The 18,051-nt window shown below is 40.4% G+C and overlaps 3 protein-coding genes across 3 annotated transcripts; all 3 read right to left on the bottom strand.

Moving 5' to 3' along the window:
- Positions 1-2,611: 2,611 nt before the first annotated feature.
- gjb3 (gap junction protein beta 3) lies at positions 2,612-5,867 on the bottom strand. Its single transcript, XM_069719653.1, has 2 exons — positions 5,737-5,867; positions 2,612-4,591 (listed from the first exon to the last, which is right to left on the bottom strand). Exon 2 carries the CDS (start codon positions 4,521-4,523, stop codon positions 3,660-3,662), a length of 864 nt encoding a protein of 287 aa, XP_069575754.1. The 5' UTR covers positions 4,524-4,591; positions 5,737-5,867; the 3' UTR covers positions 2,612-3,659.
- A 3,961-nt stretch (positions 5,868-9,828) lies between these two features.
- gjb10 (gap junction protein beta 10) lies at positions 9,829-11,878 on the bottom strand. The gene is made up of 2 exons (XM_069719684.1): positions 11,857-11,878; positions 9,829-11,463 (listed from the first exon to the last, which is right to left on the bottom strand). Exon 2 carries the CDS (start codon positions 11,363-11,365, stop codon positions 10,574-10,576), a length of 792 nt encoding a protein of 263 aa, XP_069575785.1. The 5' UTR covers positions 11,366-11,463; positions 11,857-11,878; the 3' UTR covers positions 9,829-10,573.
- Positions 11,879-12,381: 503 nt separating this feature from the next.
- Positions 12,382-17,329, bottom strand: ppie (peptidylprolyl isomerase E (cyclophilin E)). The gene is made up of 10 exons (XM_069719666.1): positions 17,228-17,329; positions 16,304-16,402; positions 16,161-16,204; positions 15,551-15,577; positions 15,371-15,452; positions 15,195-15,298; positions 14,987-15,110; positions 14,675-14,860; positions 14,454-14,596; positions 12,382-12,623 (listed from the first exon to the last, which is right to left on the bottom strand). The coding sequence occupies exons 1-10, from the start codon at positions 17,256-17,258 to the stop codon at positions 12,555-12,557; spliced, it is 909 nt and encodes a 302-aa protein (XP_069575767.1). The 5' UTR covers positions 17,259-17,329; the 3' UTR covers positions 12,382-12,554.
- Between the last annotated feature and the right edge of the window lie 722 nt (positions 17,330-18,051).

Genomic DNA, 18,051 nt, shown 5'->3' with positions numbered 1-18,051 from the left:
TGCTATAGTATGACTTTTTATCATATTTTAGACGACATGCTATAGTATGACTTTTTATCATATTTTAGACGACATGCTATAGTATGACTTTTTTATCATATTTTAGACGACATGCTATAGTATGACTTTTTTATCATATTTTAGACGACATGCTATAGTATGACTTTTTTATCATATTTTAGACGACATGCTATAGTATGACTTTTTTATCATATTTTGGACGACATGCTATAGTATGACTTTTTATCATATTTTAGACGACATGCTATAGTATGACTTTTTTATCATATTTTAGACGACATGCTATAGTATGACTTTTTTATCATATTTTAGACGACATGCTATAGTATGACTTTTTTATCATATTTTGGACGACATGCTATAGTATGACTTTTTTATCATATTTTAGACGACATGCTATAGTATGACTTTTTTATCATATTTTAGACGACATGCTATAGTATGACTTTTTTATCATATTTTAGACGACATGCTATAGTATGACTTTTTATCATATTTTGGACGACATGCTATAGTATGACTTTTTTATCATATTTTAGACGACATGCTATAGTATGACTTTTTTATCATATTTTAGACGACATGCTATAGTATGACTTTTTTATCATATTTTAGACGACATGCTATAGTATGACTTTTTTATCATATTTTAGACGACATGCTATAGTATGACTTTTTTTTATCATATTTTACATGCTATAGTATGACATGCTATAGTATGACTTTTTTTTATCATATTTTAGACGACATGCTATAGTATGACTTTTTTATCATATTTTAGACGACATGCTATAGTATGACTTTTTTATCATATTTTAGACGACATGCTATAGTATGACTTTTTTATCATATTTTAGACGACATGCTATAGTATGACTTTTTTATCATATTTTGGACGACATGCTATAGTATGACTTTTTTATCATATTTTAGACGACATGCTATAGTATGACTTTTTTATCATATTTTAGACGACATGCTATAGTATGACTTTTTTTTATCATATTTTAGACGACATGCTATAGTATGACTTTTTTATCATATTTTGGACGACATGCTATAGTATGACTTTTTTATCATATTTTAGACGACATGCTATAGTATGACTTTTTTATCATATTTTAGACGACATGCTATAGTATGACTTTTTTTCATATTTTAGACGACATGCTATAGTATGACTTTTTTATCATATTTTAGACGACATGCTATAGTATGACTTTTTTATCATATTTTAGACGACATGTTATAGTATGACTTTTTTATCATATTTTAGACGACATGCTATAGTATGACTTTTTTATCATATTTTAGACGACATGCTATAGTATGACTTTTTATCATATTTTAGACGACATGCTATAGTATGACTTTTTATCATATTACAGACGACATGCTATAGTATGACTTTTTTTTATCATATTTTAGACGACATGCTATAGTATGACTTTTTATCATATTTTAGACGACATGCTATAGTATGACTTTTTTATCATATTTTAGACGACATGCTATAGTATGACTTTTTTATCATATTTTAGACGACATGCTATAGTATGACTTTTTATCATATTTTAGACGACATGCTATAGTATGACTTTTTATCATATTACAGACATGCTATAGTATGACTTTTTTATCATATTTTAGACGACATGCTATAGTATGACTTTTTATCATATTACAGACGACATGCTATAGTATGACTTTTTATCATATTTTAGACGACATGCTATAGTGTGACTTTTTTTTGGCAATGAAAAGGAATCCACATGGTCTGAAATATAGGCTGAAACATGTGACTCGACTAATTGTATATGTTATAGGATACATTAAGCATTGTTTTGGTGGAATGGCCGCTGTCACGCGGTGGGATATATGAGGCAGCAGTAGACGTGGGCTATGTTAAAGACCTGAGTGACCTTGATAAGTTTACGAGACGGCTGGTTCAGAGCAGCTCCAAAAGTGCAGGTCCTGCAGGGTGTTCCTGTTACGCAATTGTTGGTACCTACCAAAAGTCCTTCAAAGAAGACCAACCGAGGTCTGTGGTGCGACCCTACGGGAGAAGAGAGTAGATCTTTTACAGTTCCTATTGTGTTGTTTCAGTTTGCGGAAATGATTCAGAACAAACAAAAAGCATTTTCTTTGCTGCACCTTTTAGAAACCCGACTGACAAGTCTGACAGGAAGACTGACATTGTTACTGCAGGCCTCCACAACACCTCGAAACGTACATCATATATCACAGACTAGAAAACAACATGTCATGATGATTCACAAAAACAAATGAATAAATACTAACTGGCATGTAAGTTACTACAGTAAATGTAGTTGAGTCAGCAGCGATGGAAAAATTCAGCTCCTTACATAAGGATGATAATAATTAGACAGGAATTGTGGGAGTAAAAATCTGATTGTGCTATTTGTCGATGAGACATTTGGTTTTATCTTTAGAAAGAAGAAGTTTTCTAAATTGCATCTAAATCTGAAATAATCTTTCCAAATCTATTCTATTTTTCCATATCTCAGAAATAGAATGAACATAAAGTATCAATAAGTTGCCACTATTCTTAAAACACCAAGCAGAAACATATATTCAATAGATTTAATATATTTACATGTAAAAAAATGACATGCATGGAATATTAACAAGTGCAGTAAATACATTTCCACCTGATGTCCACACAGGATGATGAGTGACTCACAAAAATACCTAATTGTTCAATGAGCCATCTGTTTGTCCGACCTTCCTTCCGGTTCCTCCGCTGTGCTCAGGCTCTCACCAACACAGAATTAAACAGCAGCATTCTTTTCGCCTTATTTAAATCAACAGTGGTCTCGGATCAGAAGAGGTTGTACAAGCACGTCAAAACACAGGCAGTCTATGTAAATCGTGTGGCTGCAAAGACATAAACCTGAGACCAAGCATTAGAACAGCTGAGGAGTAAGAGAAAAGGAATATATTGATGACTGTTGCATTTGTTACTGCAAGTAATCTCATCTTTTTGGCCAGTTTGCATACTATCAAGTATTACTCAGCCATAACTCTATGATCTCTAGAGCATCCACACTCCAGCACCGAATTGTTTACCCTTCTTCACTGACTTGGGTTCATCAGGACATCCAATTGTGAAAAAAAGGCAAGGTTTGATTTTGAATTAAATAATAGAGTCACAGATGTGGCAACAGAGCGCTCTGACACGCCACTGTCGACACGGGCAGGGAGGGGCAATACCTGTGGCAGGTGTGTCTCCACCTCCTAATGGGAGCGTTTCATTTTCTTTCCCTCCCGTGTCAAAACCTTTACTGCAATGTTCTAATAGGGGTGAAGTTAGAAGGCACACAGACCTTTACTGGATTCAAAAAGGAAAACCACATATCAAAACCAAATCAATCTGGCTCGGATCGACTTGTAAATATCGAGGGTGTTGACTTGGAAACCAAAGTTCATGCGCTCCTTAAGAGTCTCAGATGTGAACACATGCCAACAGGAAGAATCCGGTACTGATGACTCAGCTTCCAGACTCCGACACATACCGCGGTGTGGCTCATAGTTCTGAGTCTGTTTTTTAAGTTGGTTATTGGGATCTTGCCCAAACACTGCTGAGTGCTTCATCTTTGGGCTGATTTCAGTTGTGATCATGAAGTAGTGGACAGGTTGGGAGCAGAAGCTCGTATTTTCTCTTCAAGCTTGAGTGCAGATGGTCTGTATGCGGCCTTGCACGCAGTGTTAAAGGATGGAGGCTTGTCCTTGAGGTCCCGTCTCAGCCGAGGCAGGTTGCCGTTGTTGAAAGGGTCGTCACTGTTGTCGGCGTGATGCACGGCCGTGTTGCGGTTGCGCCTTTTAATTTTGTTTGCACATCGTACAACACGTTTAGAAATGAGATAAATGATCTCACAGATGTTCAGGACAATGCAGAGGGCCGAGGCTCCGACCATGAAGTATGTAAAGACCTTCTTTTCGGTGGGGTGACCGATGTAGCAGTCCACCTGGTTGGGGCAAGGCGACACCTCACACTTGACCAGCCTGGGCAGGTAGAAGCTGTCGTAGATTCTGTGGAGGATGTATAGGAAGGAGACCTCGAAGCCCGTCTTGACGACGAGGCTGATCAGGTAGGTCCACCACAAGCCGCCATGTTTCTTGCCCGTGTTATCGTACAGCTTTTTGTTGTCACCGTGCTTGGCACTGTGTTTTCGCTCGCGGTCGTCACGGTATGCCACATGCATGACCACCATGAAGGATGGGCAAGTGACAAAGATGAGCTGCAGGGCCCACAGGCGGATGTGGGAGATGGGGAAGAAATGGTCGTAGCAGACGTTGGCACAGCCGGGCTGCTTGGTGTTACAGTCAAAGTCCTTCTGCTCATCGCCCCACACTCGCTCTGCTGCCACCACGTACACCATCACCCTGAACACAAACACCACTGACAGCCATACCCGCCCAAATGCTGTGGAGTATTTGTTCACCCCACTGAGGAGGGCTTGAAAGGTCTTCCAGTCCATGTCTTTGGCTGGCAGTCAAAAATCTCTGCTGGAATTCTACTCTTGCTGCTAGTAGCTTATCTTCAGACCTGTATGTGGCAAAATGAAGAATGAATGAACATGTGCTCTGAACATCAGCCTTGGTGGTGTCTTACAGAGGTGGAAGAAGCATTCAGATCCTTTACTGAAGTAAAAGTAACAATACATCTATGTAAAAACACTCTTTCACTTGTAAAACTCTAAAGTATTAAAGTATTAGGGTAAAAGTACTGGTTTGGTCCCTCTGACTGATGTAGTATTATTATTACATTATTAGATTATTAATACTGATGTATCAGTGTAAGCAGGGTGTTACTGTTGTAGCTGCTGGAGATGGAGCCAGTTTGAACTACTTGAAATATAGTTTTATAAAAGTGACACCCAATAAATCTGAGAGTTCGTGAGGTGATTACTGGGAGAAGAAAGAAAAATACATTTAGTGGAGCTGTTCCTCTTGAATCCATTATGTGGTATCAAATCTTCATCTTAAAAATAACTAAACCTGTCTGATAAATGTGGTGGAGTAGAAATTTAATATTTCAATATTTCCTTCTAAAATGTAGTAAAGTGGGAGTATGAAGTATCATCAAATTGAAATACTCACGTGAAGTACAGATCTCTCAAAATGATACTTAAGTACATTAGGCTACTTGAAAAAATAAACTTACTTTCACTACGGATGTCTTACTTCTGTGGTTAATAACAAAAAAACCTACAAAAAAAAACCGTTGCTTTTTCCTTAAAATCAGTAATCCATGTTCCAAAGTGGATGTAAATACGTCTCATTATCAACTTGATCAGAAACAACCACTAACACTAATTCAGTTGTGAGTAGGCCTCAAGCCAAACTACTTCCTACAAAGGAAACAAGTCGAACCAACGTGATTTACACACCCATAGTTTATATTTATATTCCAAATACAGTAAAGTTATTTCAGAACTGCTTTTTACGCACGGGCTGCTTGCGTCATCGGACACATTTTCGTGGCAAATGTGTCTCTCTCCGGAGATGTGGCCATTCTAATCCACAAGAGACAAAGTAGCCTTGAGCGTTACAGACTGCTCTACTGAAGTCAGTGAATCAGCAACTCGGACTACAGTAGTTTCCAATTAGCTGAAACGCGAAATTAGACATTTACGAAGCTTAACTCATTTTAGACACGTCGAAATGTCCTCAAAACAGTTTTTCACTTACCAGGGAAAGCTTCAATCCATCATTAATTACAAAAGATGTCAGTATCCAGTGGATTTCTTGTTGCTGAAAGGTCGTTTTGGTCCTTTAACGCACAGATTTGGTTCCAGTCGACAGGTAGAGGAGCGCAGTGCTGAGAAATGCGCCTGTGGGTGTGGTTAAAGAATAAAGACTGGAGCAGCCCCAGATGTTCCTCTTTCTCCCTCCCTCTCTATGCCTCTCTCTCGCTTACTCTCGCCAGTGTTAGAAGGCAATTCAAATATTTTTGAACAACAGTTATCACAGTTCATAATGGAGTCTATGAACTGTGACTGTAACTGTACCCAGATTGATCTGACTGCTAAAGTCTCAGATGGGGTGAAATGGGCCAATGAATCTTGAAATTAGGTGTTTTGTGCTCTCAATAAGTTTCAGGCCAACCGGCTTATCTACATAGTTTTCATGTCTTCAGGAAATGGACTGCTTCACTGTCTGAACTTGTTTCTGAGTTGTTAACAGACCATACCTAAGAGGCAGGCACACCTTAAGGTGAATGCATGTTTTTGTTGTTGTGCATGTCCTCTGGCTCTTTTTGTTGCCACTTTGTAAAAGGCAAGTGTGAAGCAACATTTTTTTCTGGGATGTTCTGAGGAGTCCGTTTTTGGAGTCAGTGGGGAGATTCGTTCATGTTACCGAGAGATTTGTTAGCATACAGCCAGTTGCTCCCGTCTTCAGTCATTCATAGTTATTCAGGAACTCCCAGTGCTCTCAAGCGTATCCTCACTGTCACGTAAAAAGCTGTGTTTTTTTTCTTAACTTTACCGCCTACTTTTACAACAGACTTACTTTTCTTACAAATTACCAAAATATTTTCCCCAAACACCATTACTGTGTTTCTGTTCTGTCTCAAAAAACAGCTTATAATAACCAGAATTTGCAAATGAATTCAAGCCCCCCTCCCCCCCTCCCTGAATGCTTTGAGGAATATCAAATATCTGCTTTTTGAAATGCCGGGCAGTGCCACAACATGCCCGATCTTCAGAGCTTTTCAATTCAGTGTTTACATCATAAAAAGGATAAAAGACATTGAGTTCTCGTCTCAAGTCCAGTCAAGTTTATTTGTACTGTTCAATACCACAGAAAGTCTCTTAATGGGCTGGTTTCAGTCTCACAATGGCTCCCAACCAAGCCCCACATTTCTAAGATGAAAAGGAAAGGCTCTCAAAAAACTTTCCCAAACAGCACAAGTTGCTATTGAGACCACATGTATAGATTTAAACTGCATAATCAAGCTAAGTAACTGATTTATTTTCACTTTAATAACTTTTTTGAGTGAAAAATGAAATGTGGAACTGAGATGTGGACAGTAATTCATTTGTCAAGAACCAGGTTCAAATGTGAGCTCAGACAATTTAACATGTAAGCATTTGTTACATGATCTGTCAGAACTCAGAGAAGGTGGAGAGGGGAAAGAACAGCATTATGACGCGACATACAATAAACACTGGGCCGGTTGGCGGGGTCAGAAACATGCTCCTCTGGAGTCAGAGATACCTGCAGGACAGAGGACAGAGAGGAAAAAGCACAAACTACAGGCCAAAGAAGATGCCAATTTAATTTGATGCAACAGCAGCATATAAATGCATGAACTGAAAGACATGAGGAGAGGGGAGGGGAGGCGCTCAGTTCATCATGGGACGTCCCAACAGCCTTGACCTACAGCATCAGGGTCACCTGAACCAGCTCAACTATAAGCTTTGTCAAATGAATCCTAAAAGGAGTGAGGCAGTCTGCCTTCTAAACACAAACTGGGAGCTGGTTCAACAGGAGAGAGGTCTGAAACCTAAAGGCTCTGCCTCCCATTCTACTTTTGGAAACTTTAGGAACCACAAGTAAACCTGCACTTCAAGAGTGAAGCACTTCATTGGGACGATATGGTACTGAGGTCTTTAAGATATGATTAAAGCTTGCACAAATCATATCTTGTTTATAAGGAGAAGAATTTTAAATGCTATTCCTGATTTTAGAGGAAGCCAATGAGGAGACAGGATAGTATGGGAGAAATATGATCTCTCTTGCTCGTTCCTGTTAACTCTTTCTGCAGCATTTTGGACCAACTGGAGGCTTTTCAGAGAATAATTGGGACATAAAGAGGAATTACAACAGTCCAGCGTGGTAACAAATGCACGGACTAGTTTTTCAGGATCATTCTGAGACAGAATGTTCTCGGTTTGACAAAACTGTGCAGGTGAAAGAAAGTATATCTGGAGACTTGCTTTCTGTGTGAGTTAAAGAACATATCCTGGTCAAAAATAACAGTACGGGGGCTTAGATAGTGAGTTTTTAGGCCCAAATACAAGCACTTCAGTTTTGTCTGAATTAAGAAGTTAAAAACATTCTAGGCCTATGTGTTCAAGTTTTTAAAGTTTGACTAACTGGTTTGCTTTATCTGGCTTCATACGCCAGATAAATATAGCTTGGTGTCATCTGCATAACAATGGAAGTCAATGTAGTGTTCCCTGATTATATTGCCAAAGGAAAGCTTGATGTTGAGAGCATCAGTCCGAGCTCAGAAGCTTGTGGAGCTCCATATTATTTAATCTGTGAACCATCAATAAACACTTATTTATTTTGTACCACATTCAATATGTCTACTACTGAGACTGAAAGATAACACAGGACAGAATGAAATCAAACATTTATTCTTGAAGTACTGAGCTAAAATTCTGGAAACTGTTTGACTGCAGTTGTGATTTTCAGGAAAGTCATTTGTGGCATTAATGGCACCTTAACACAACATCTATACCACAACATTTAGAGCATTTCAGTGGACGAGACTTGCCTTCGATGGGGGAGGAGAGAGAACGTTGCTTCAAGACTCCAGATGAAGAACGGGTCCAGGCAGTCTGCTGTGGACACGCCTGGAGAAATACACATCATGACTCAACAAGTCTCAACAAGAAAGACCAACACAACTGGATAAACACATCACTTTCCACAGCTCGCCCTGTGAAAGCAAGGAAACACAACAGAGGAAGCAAGGACAAGATGAGATAGGATACCGCAGAGGACCTGGGAAGGTCTCAATCACAGAACAGTCAGATTGGACAAACAGAATGAGGACAAACATGACTGCACTTACTGAAGGATGCTCACGATCAAATATCATGCTAATACATAATGTAACTAAGGCTAGTTTAGAAACCAGCCAAATCCACCACTGAATATGAAGTATGACAGCTCTTCATAATTTAGCTTCTGCCTCCTTTCTTGTGGTGGATTTCAGTGTCAAAATCTAGTTTAAAGATCTAAGGTGTTGTACTTTATATTCAGATCATTTGTTGTAAATCCCACTGCTGTCAAGTAAATAACACACACACACACACACACAAAACCCTTTTTCCATTTAGTCCTTGTTGCATCTCGACATTCCTCAGAGAATTCAGATATTGTAGCTGCCATGCAAATGCAGGTGAAAAGTTATGTTTCAAGAGCAACTTGTCTTTCCAAAAGCAACTATGATGAGACGCAGACCTCACTTGTTAATAGATTTCACGTTAATAGTTATAACAAACTTTCAACATTGGTGTTTGCAGATTATCCTATCACTGTTTCCTTCTTCACTGTGCGGTGGTGCCACGATATCTCAAAACTTCAGCAGAGCAAACAAACAAAACAAAAAAACCCTGCATAGCTTTATTCCACTCTCACTCTCCGATGGCAGGGCGCAGAGTAAATACGGAAACGAGCCATTCAAGGCTACACGGACTGCCAAATTCCTGCGCTGGGTGGATCCACACGTCAGCACAGATGAATCAATGAGTGGACTCCTCCTCCATCTTCTCAAAGGACTCATCAGCCTAAACAATCAGGGCAACGCTCAGAGCAACAGAGCAGTCTGCGGGCAAAGAGGAAGGAGGGGCCACTTCATTATGAAACACATGGAAAAGTGGAAGAAGAAAGATATTTGGCAAACCACAGAACTCATCAACAAATCCTTTTCAGTAGACAGGGTGGTCGGCTCGCTTTGTTCTTTGGTACAATTCCTGTTAAGACTCTTCTTTTGTATGTTTATTACCTTTAAAGTAGTCTGAAGTTAATACACTAGGCACCACTGTGTATGGACCTCTCTGAATCGTCATGCTTGTTCTTATTAACAAAACACACATTTTTAAAACACAAAAATAATGATTTTAATGAAAAATAATATTAACAAAATGCAGCCAAACTGCACCTCACTATGAAATATGCACATCTTGATATTATTAAAAATAGTGTTTACAAAACCACATTTGAACTTCTTTGCTCTCTACTGCCTGTAAACAAGTTGTTTAAACACAACAACATGGCAAATAAGGACAGTAACATGCACATCAGCTCCAACTTTTTGATAAATTATGATAAAAACAAAGTTCACTGAGAGTCCAATATGAACAATCTGAGTGAAGGGAAACTAGTCACTAGAGTCTGAACTAAACATTTGGAGGTTGGGCATGAGCAGAGGGAAAATCTGACACAGAACCACATGTGTTTGGAAAACTCTCAAACCATGAAGTGACTCATGTAATTGATTCCAGGGCTAAATTGGACTCTATCACACAAACTCGCTTTTATTCTTTGTAGAGGTTATAGAAGTTGATCTGTAAAAAAAAAAAAAAAAAATCTTTGTAAACACCCACAACAGTGCACACATTCCAGACCAATGACACATGCAGGAACTAACTTGTATTGTAGTTCAGTCTGAGGAGACACATTTCTGCTAACTTTTAAGGAACTCTTTTAAGGAAGTTGTGAAGCAAATCAGCTTTCCTTTTCAATGTCTTTGGTTTTTCATAAATGCTTTGCTTATATTTTTAGTACTTCATGATATGGCGACACTGTATGATGGTGCAGGTATTTCGGGGGTGTTTTTGCTCGTCAGCTTTAGAGTGTTGGACTCCATCAGGTTGCTTCCACTGGACAGAGTGTGGGTCATGACATGGCGAGACTCATGGACAGTGGTGAAACACTCACGGCAGCGTTTGCCAATCAGGTAGACAATTTCAAAAATGGAGAGAAGGATGCAGGCCAAGCTCGTGACCACCATGAAGAGAGTGAAGATTCGTTTCTCAGTAGGCCGAGCGATGAAGCAGTCCACCTTATTGGGACAGGGCTTCTGTTCACACTTGATGAGCGAGGGGAAGTCGTAGCCCTCATAGATGTGGTAGACGAGGTAGACAAAGGTGGCATCTACAGCTATTTTGAAGACCAGTGTGAGGACGTAGGTCCACCACAGGCCTCCACGCTTCTTGCCAGTGTTCTTGTAGAGACGGCGGCAGTTCTCACCATACTTGAGTTGGTGTTTCCGTTCCCGGTCCTCCCTGTAGGCTACATGCATCACCACCAGGAGTGAGGGGCAGGTGACAAAGATGAGCTGCAGGGCCCACAGCCGGACGTGGGAGACCGGGAAGAAGTGGTCATAGCAGACGTTGTGGCACCCAGGCTGAGCTGTGTTGCATTTGAAGTCCTTCTGTTCATCTCCCCATACCTTCTCTGCAGCCACCACAAACACCATGACCCTGAAGAGGAAAACAATAGAGAGCCATACTCGGCCGAAGGCTGTGGAGTATTTGTTCACCCCGCTGAGGAGTCCCTGGAGGAATGCCCAGTTCATGACGAGGTTTGTTCACAGTCTGTCTTCTCTTCCTGCTGTAAGAAGACAGAGGAAACTCTTTTCAGCTGAAATGGCACCGATAAACGTCGAGTACGTACCTAAAACAAAAAGGAAATAAAGTCATATCACAGATACAAAGAAAGGGTAAGAGAACAAAGAAACAAAGTGCGGTAGAAATGGGTCAATAACCAATAAATCTTGACATTGCTTTTAGGGAAAAAAATAAACAGGTCAAATTAGCACAGAAGCGACTATTGCCTTTTCTTAAACTTGTCAATTTTCAGTAAAATAAGCAGCAATTTCAGCTTTGTAACCGAACGCAGATACAATCCGACAACTCCTACTTTACTCTGCCAGTCAGCTCCAGACTGCGCTGAAGGCTTTCAAGTTACATCCCGAGCGCAATTACGCATATCCGAAATAAATACGTCCGAAAACAAATTCGCATTACAATCCGATTGGTTTGATTCCACATTGATTTGAAGACTTACAGTTGTATCGCGGTTGTTGCGGATCAGCAGCGCAGCAGTCTCCGGTGAAGCTCCAGATGAGAATCTCAGCAGATTTCTCAACAGACCGGGAGCGGAGGGAGGGGAGGAGCTGTTTGCTGGCGATGTCTTCTCTCCACTCCACCTGCTCAGGTGTGGTTCCTCCACTCCACCTGCTCAGGTGTGGTTCCTCCACTCCACCTCATTAAGTGCAATAATTGGGCGACGTTTTAATGGCTCATTTGTAAAGTGTGGACTGTTTGTAGAAATGATGTAAAATAGGACAAAAACAAATTTATGCAAATAATAATATCGAGGTTGTAAGTATTATTGTTTGAAACCGATATATTAGCATGAGACCTGCAGAATGCACAATGTGGCGGGTTTACAATCACGGAATTCAATTGTTTTTGGCACAACTCGTTACAACACTTGCTTGGGAGACCAAAAAAAAAGTTTACCTTTTCCAAAACACAAAAGAACAGGAAATATACGCTATGAATGACTATAAATCAGAACCCAGTGGTCAGCAGATCAATTTGACATTTTATTGGCACAAAAAAAAACCAACATTAAATTGTGCTTTCTTTACAAAAAGATGTTTATTGAAATATTTACATGGCAGCAGATGTGGGGTGCAAAAGATCATGAACACACTCTGCCTTCATACACGCACACAAAAAGCACACTTTCCTTTTCATTCACACATATTCTCCACAGTCTGAGATGATCACTTTCTGCTTCGGCTTGCCATCTTTTGTTCCCTGAGCCTGCAGAAAGAAAACAGATTTAAAGATGAGGAAATTACTTTTATGCAAGTTTTTATTACAATCGGACGCACTTCTATCACTCAGGGATGTTTCAACTCCATGTTTATCAGTAAAATTTAAATGTAGAAATCATTTCTGAACAGTATGATCACGATTTTACTTTGCATCTTAAATAAAGTTGACTTTTTCACTTGATCCCTAAAATTAGCCTTAAATTCCTTCAGTAAATTAAAAATTTTATAATTTCAAATTTTACTGTAACTATGCATAACATATTCTACAAAGGGTCCCCGTGAAAATATACTTGAGAACTATTTTTGCCTTAACTCACAATAAATTGCGGTTTTACTGTGACCCATGAAGAAAAGCTGAGCTGAAGTGTTATCACAGTACTGTGTATTATACAGTAGAGTTATCACAGTACTGTGTGTTATACAGTAGAGTTATCACAGTACTGTGTATTATACAGTAGAGTTATCACAGTACTGTGTGTTATACAGTAGAGTTATCACAGTACTGTGTGTTATACAGTAGAGTTATCACAGTACTGTGTATTATACAGTAGAGCGCCAGCGGTTGTAACAACAGTGTAAATCAGTTCCCCTCAGCTGTGGCCTTCAGGCTCGTCTGTACATTTGCATTTAGAAAGAAGATAGAGGAGCTGGTTGATCACTGGCGAGACAGACTGTAGCTCCGATGATGGAGCCCTCGGATGACATCGCTGTCACTTCGATTGTGGCCGTGGTTGTTCTTTGGCTGCATGGTTCTGCTGGATGAGCATCGTATTGAAGTGGCACCTCGTGTTCAAATAGTTACAGCTGGACGTAGCCACAGCACCGAATATACAACCACAGCAGCCGAGGTCCAATAATAACCATCCATCCAGCTACAGCTCCGCCACGACAGGCAGCAGCTGCATACTGTCGGAAACCGGCCTTTTAAAATGAGTAATGAGCACTAAATGCATTAACTGTGGTGTCACATTATCTCTCCTTTCCATAATATCTGCGTAACATCCGAGTCTTTATCTTAACTGGGAGTCTTATAAAAAGCATATTGTGAGGTAACACAGAAATGGTTCAGTGAAACGATTCTCAGCCTCCAGGAGCTCTGTATTATTCACATGAAGGAACACTTGGAGTAATAACTACAGTTTGTTAATGAGAGAACGTTCTGGGTGAGAGCAAAGTTATATTTCTCATTATCACTGAATTTATGGGGTTATAACAGTGACATTAAAGTTTGGCATTGAAAACCAAAACCTGAACCTAAAAAAGTACTGAAGCATTGGTACTTTGAAAACTTGAACCTAAAAATAAAAAACAGGCATTAAAAAATTATTATCCGTGCGTGTGGTTTCAAAATAATTTGCATATACACTCAAGAAAAATATAAACCTAACATTTTTGTTTGAGGTCCGTTTTCCCTGAGTTGAAGTAAAAGATTGAAAACTTCTTCTATGCACACAAAAGGTTTATTTTTTTCAAACTTTGTTTACAAATGGGTTCAAATAGTTGTTTGAGCATTTTAGCGTCGCCAAGATAATCCATGTACCTGAGAGGTGTGTTCCATCAAATGCTGATTAAAGCAGGAATATTGCACATAAAAGGTCACTTTAAAAGAATTCCAGAGAAATTAACCGTCTGCATGCAACTTACAACTTTAACTTCAACTCATGAAAAATGGGAGCGACAACCAAAATGTTTCTGTTTATATTTCTGTTGAGTTTAATGTGCTTAATAAGGAGGAGCTTCACTTCCTTAAGCCTTTTTCAAATGTTGAGTAGAAACCTCCGATGTTCTGAAATGAGAAAGCAGCCGTATCCTTTACCTCCATTGCCCGCAGTACCTCCATCCCCTCCACCAGCTCCCCGAACACCACGTGTTTCCCATCCAGCCAGTCGGTTTTGTCGGTAGTGAGGAAGAACTGGGATCCGTTGGTGTTTGCTCCAGAGTTGGCCATGGAGAGCTGCCCTGTACAAACCACAGACCACCTTCAGCTACTGAACACAAACCAGAACAGTCCTTCACAGACTTCAGCCTCACACTCACCTGGAGAGGTGTGCTTGAGCACGAAGTTTTCATCGTCAAACTTCCGTCCATAGATGGACTTGCCGCCGGTGCCGTTGTGGTTGGTGAAGTCGCCTCCTTGGCACATGAACTGAGGGATGATGCGGTGGAAGCTGCTGCCCTTGTAGCCGAAGCCTTTCTCGTGCGTGCACAGACAGCGGAAGTTCTCTGTGAAAATGTTTATATTTTATTTTAAAATGACGGTTATTTAAATACCTACATGTGGTTTCTTTTTACAAGTCATCAATTGAGGGATTTTTCTTTCCTTCAATATAAAAGAAACGATGTGCAGACCTGCTGTCATGGGAACAACGTCCGCCCGCAGGAGGAAGCGCAGCCTCCCGGCTGGTTTGTTGCCGATCTTGACGTCAATGTAGACCTGAGGATTGACTCGGCCCTTTTTAGCTGGAGGCTCCGCCTGCCGACACAAGTTACACCCGACTTAGTATGTCAACACATTCGGAGCCCTGAACAACGCAGGTTAGACTGAAGGCCGCCTGACCTCCGGCGCTGCGGCGGCGGTGGTCGTTTCTCCGGCCGCCGCCTCCTCGGCTTCCTCGGCCGTCTTCCCCGAGAACCTCTTCAGCCAGTCGTCATCGGACCACACTGAAGGAAAAACACCGAGTCACAGCCGCGGCTTTCAAAAGACACTCTCGGCAAAACCATTCATTAAATTACCTGGTCGAGAAGAACCTTCTTTGATCCTCATCGGCTTGGCGATGTTGACGCGGATCGTCCGGCCAAAAAGTTCAGACTCATTCTGGTAGTGAAAATAATAAAACGTGAAAACAGAAAGCTCATTTTCATAACTTCCGAGTACGATGACAAACACAGATCTCAACTGAAGAGCAAACTCACCATGTTGTCAATAGCTGCTGCTGCATCCTGTAGAGACAATAAAACATGTTAGACATAAAAAGAGCTTTCATCAAGTATGAATTTCTCTATTGAAAATAATTAATAAATGCAGCATAACTATTATGCTGCATTTATTAATTATTTTCAATAGAGGTTTATCTATCTGTTATTTTCCTGATTAATCAGTTTCTTTTTTGCTGAAAAATGTGAAACAGTGTTTCGTAAAGCCGGCAGAATATTCAGCTTATGACCACGAAGGATTCACATTCTCAGGAAAAACTTTGAGTATTTCTTCCTTAAAAATGACTCAAAATGGTGAAACAATTATCAGAATATTTGGTGATTAATTTTCTGTCAGTGAACTGATTGATCAACTGACTGTTCGCTGAAGTTCGAATTCAAACCAAACAGTTTAGTAAAAGAGGTTTTTTTTATTGTTTTATAACTGCACACACAAAGATTTTGAATCAAGCAGCTGATTTTCCTTCAAAATGAAGTTTAAAAGCATTTAAAAGAAATGTTAACAAAGCAATTCATTCAATATTTCATTCAGAGTCTGGTCACTTTATGAGTTCATATGACAGGTGACCTGTCCGTCACCTGGACGTACCTCTGCCAGCTCAAACTCAATGAACGCAAATCCTCGGTGCTTCTCTGCAAACACAACGAGACACAAAGTCACCAGCTGTTTAAAATATAATAATAAATAATAATAACTATAAATAACTGCAGTTAAAAACCTGCTGATCGTACCGGTTTCATAATCCAGAGGGATCTGGATGTCTGTGACGTCACCGAAGGGGATGAACGCTGCGTGGAGAACCTTCTCATCCACCTCCTCTGCTAGACCACCTGGTAGGACACACACACACACACACACACACACACACACACACACACACACACACACACACACACACACACACACACACACACACACACACACACACACACACACACACACACACACACACACACACACACACACACACACACACACACACAGACAGACACACACACACACACACACACACACACACACACACACACACACACACACACACACACAGACACACACACACACACACACACACACACACACACACACACACGACTTCATACCTTATTTCCGAAAATTCCAAATAAATAAATATAAATGCTTGTGACGTCAGAAGGAGGATACCGGCGCATGTTTACGTCACACCGGAAGCCCTCAGAGACACGAGCTTCAAAACGTATTTGTGGCTTTATTTCCCGTTTTACGGTTGAACACAGCGTCAAAGGTTTTTAGAGTTGGAACCTGCACTTTAAAACCAGCGGTTCAAACATACATGTTTATATTTACATATCCTGCCAGTTAATTCTCTCTAACATGTTCTCATCTTCGTTCCGTGCTGAACTCGTGTTCTGCTTCAGCTGCTTTAAAGCGTGTCCACAACACGTTTCCTCACGTTCCTCCTCAGCATCACTTTAACCTGCTTTAAAGCGTGTCCACAACACGCTCACGTTCCTCCTCAGCATCACTTTAACCTGCTTTAAAGCGTGTCCACAACACGTTTCCTCACGTTCCTCCTCAGCATCACTTTAACCTGCTTTAAAGCGTGTCCACAACACGTTTCTCACGTTCCTCCTCAGCATCACTTTAACCTGCTTTAGTGAAAAACAGCGAGAACTCACCGACATACAGCACTCGCTTCTTGGCCGCCATGTTGGATTGAACCGTTCACCTTTAACCCGAGGGGCTTGCTATTGGTGGAGGGAAACTAAAGCCCGCCTCCTTGCTGCATGTCAGTTGGTACAACTGGCGGTACGCCACCTGTCGGAGAAAGCCTTCATTACCACTCCAATCTGCATTGTATTCGTGTTTGGTGGAATACTAAAGGTTTCTATCCCTCTCCAAGGTTTTAAAAAAGTAAAATCATTCAAATGTCAAAGCAACTATAATGAACTCTGACCTCTGTGTCCATGACCACACTTTGTTTTATATATTTCAACATTAGACAAGAAATAAGCATGAGGTGTTAACAGGCCCAAATGTAAATGTTAGTGTCCCAGTGAGGCTGTCAGGACCTCAAAACTCAGCCAGCTCCAGAGAAGTGATCTATAATTCACATGATCATTTATACATGTTCCCTGCTGTCTGCGGTCACGTCGTCAGGACTCATTAAGGCACTTTAACAGTCCTATTTTTGTTGTCAGTACTTTTCCTATGCTCTGGTGACGTTATTATATCTTTGATCCAAACTTCGGGGACGTCTTCTTCAAACAGTTGTAATGCTGTCAGGTTCGACGCTCTCCTCCTTGTTGACAGATGACCTCCTATTTGTGTTGTTGTCTCTTTATTTGGTCCTTTTTCTGCACTCAGGTACTTCCAGGAAGCTCGACTCTGTTTCCCCAGCTGCCTTTTCTCAGCCTGTAAACGTGTTAACTGACTGACTGCTTGTCCTTTGAGCTGTCAGACGGATGATTGGTGAAATTAAAACAACAACAACAACAACAAC

This window comes from Brachyistius frenatus, unplaced genomic scaffold (genome assembly GCF_029030835.1).
Source record: "Brachyistius frenatus isolate BFR_SWC_R1_liver_20210118 unplaced genomic scaffold, ASM2903083v1 Contig_220, whole genome shotgun sequence".
Taxonomy (NCBI): domain Eukaryota; kingdom Metazoa; phylum Chordata; class Actinopteri; family Embiotocidae; genus Brachyistius; species Brachyistius frenatus.
This window is presented reverse-complemented; position numbering and strand designations above follow the sequence as displayed.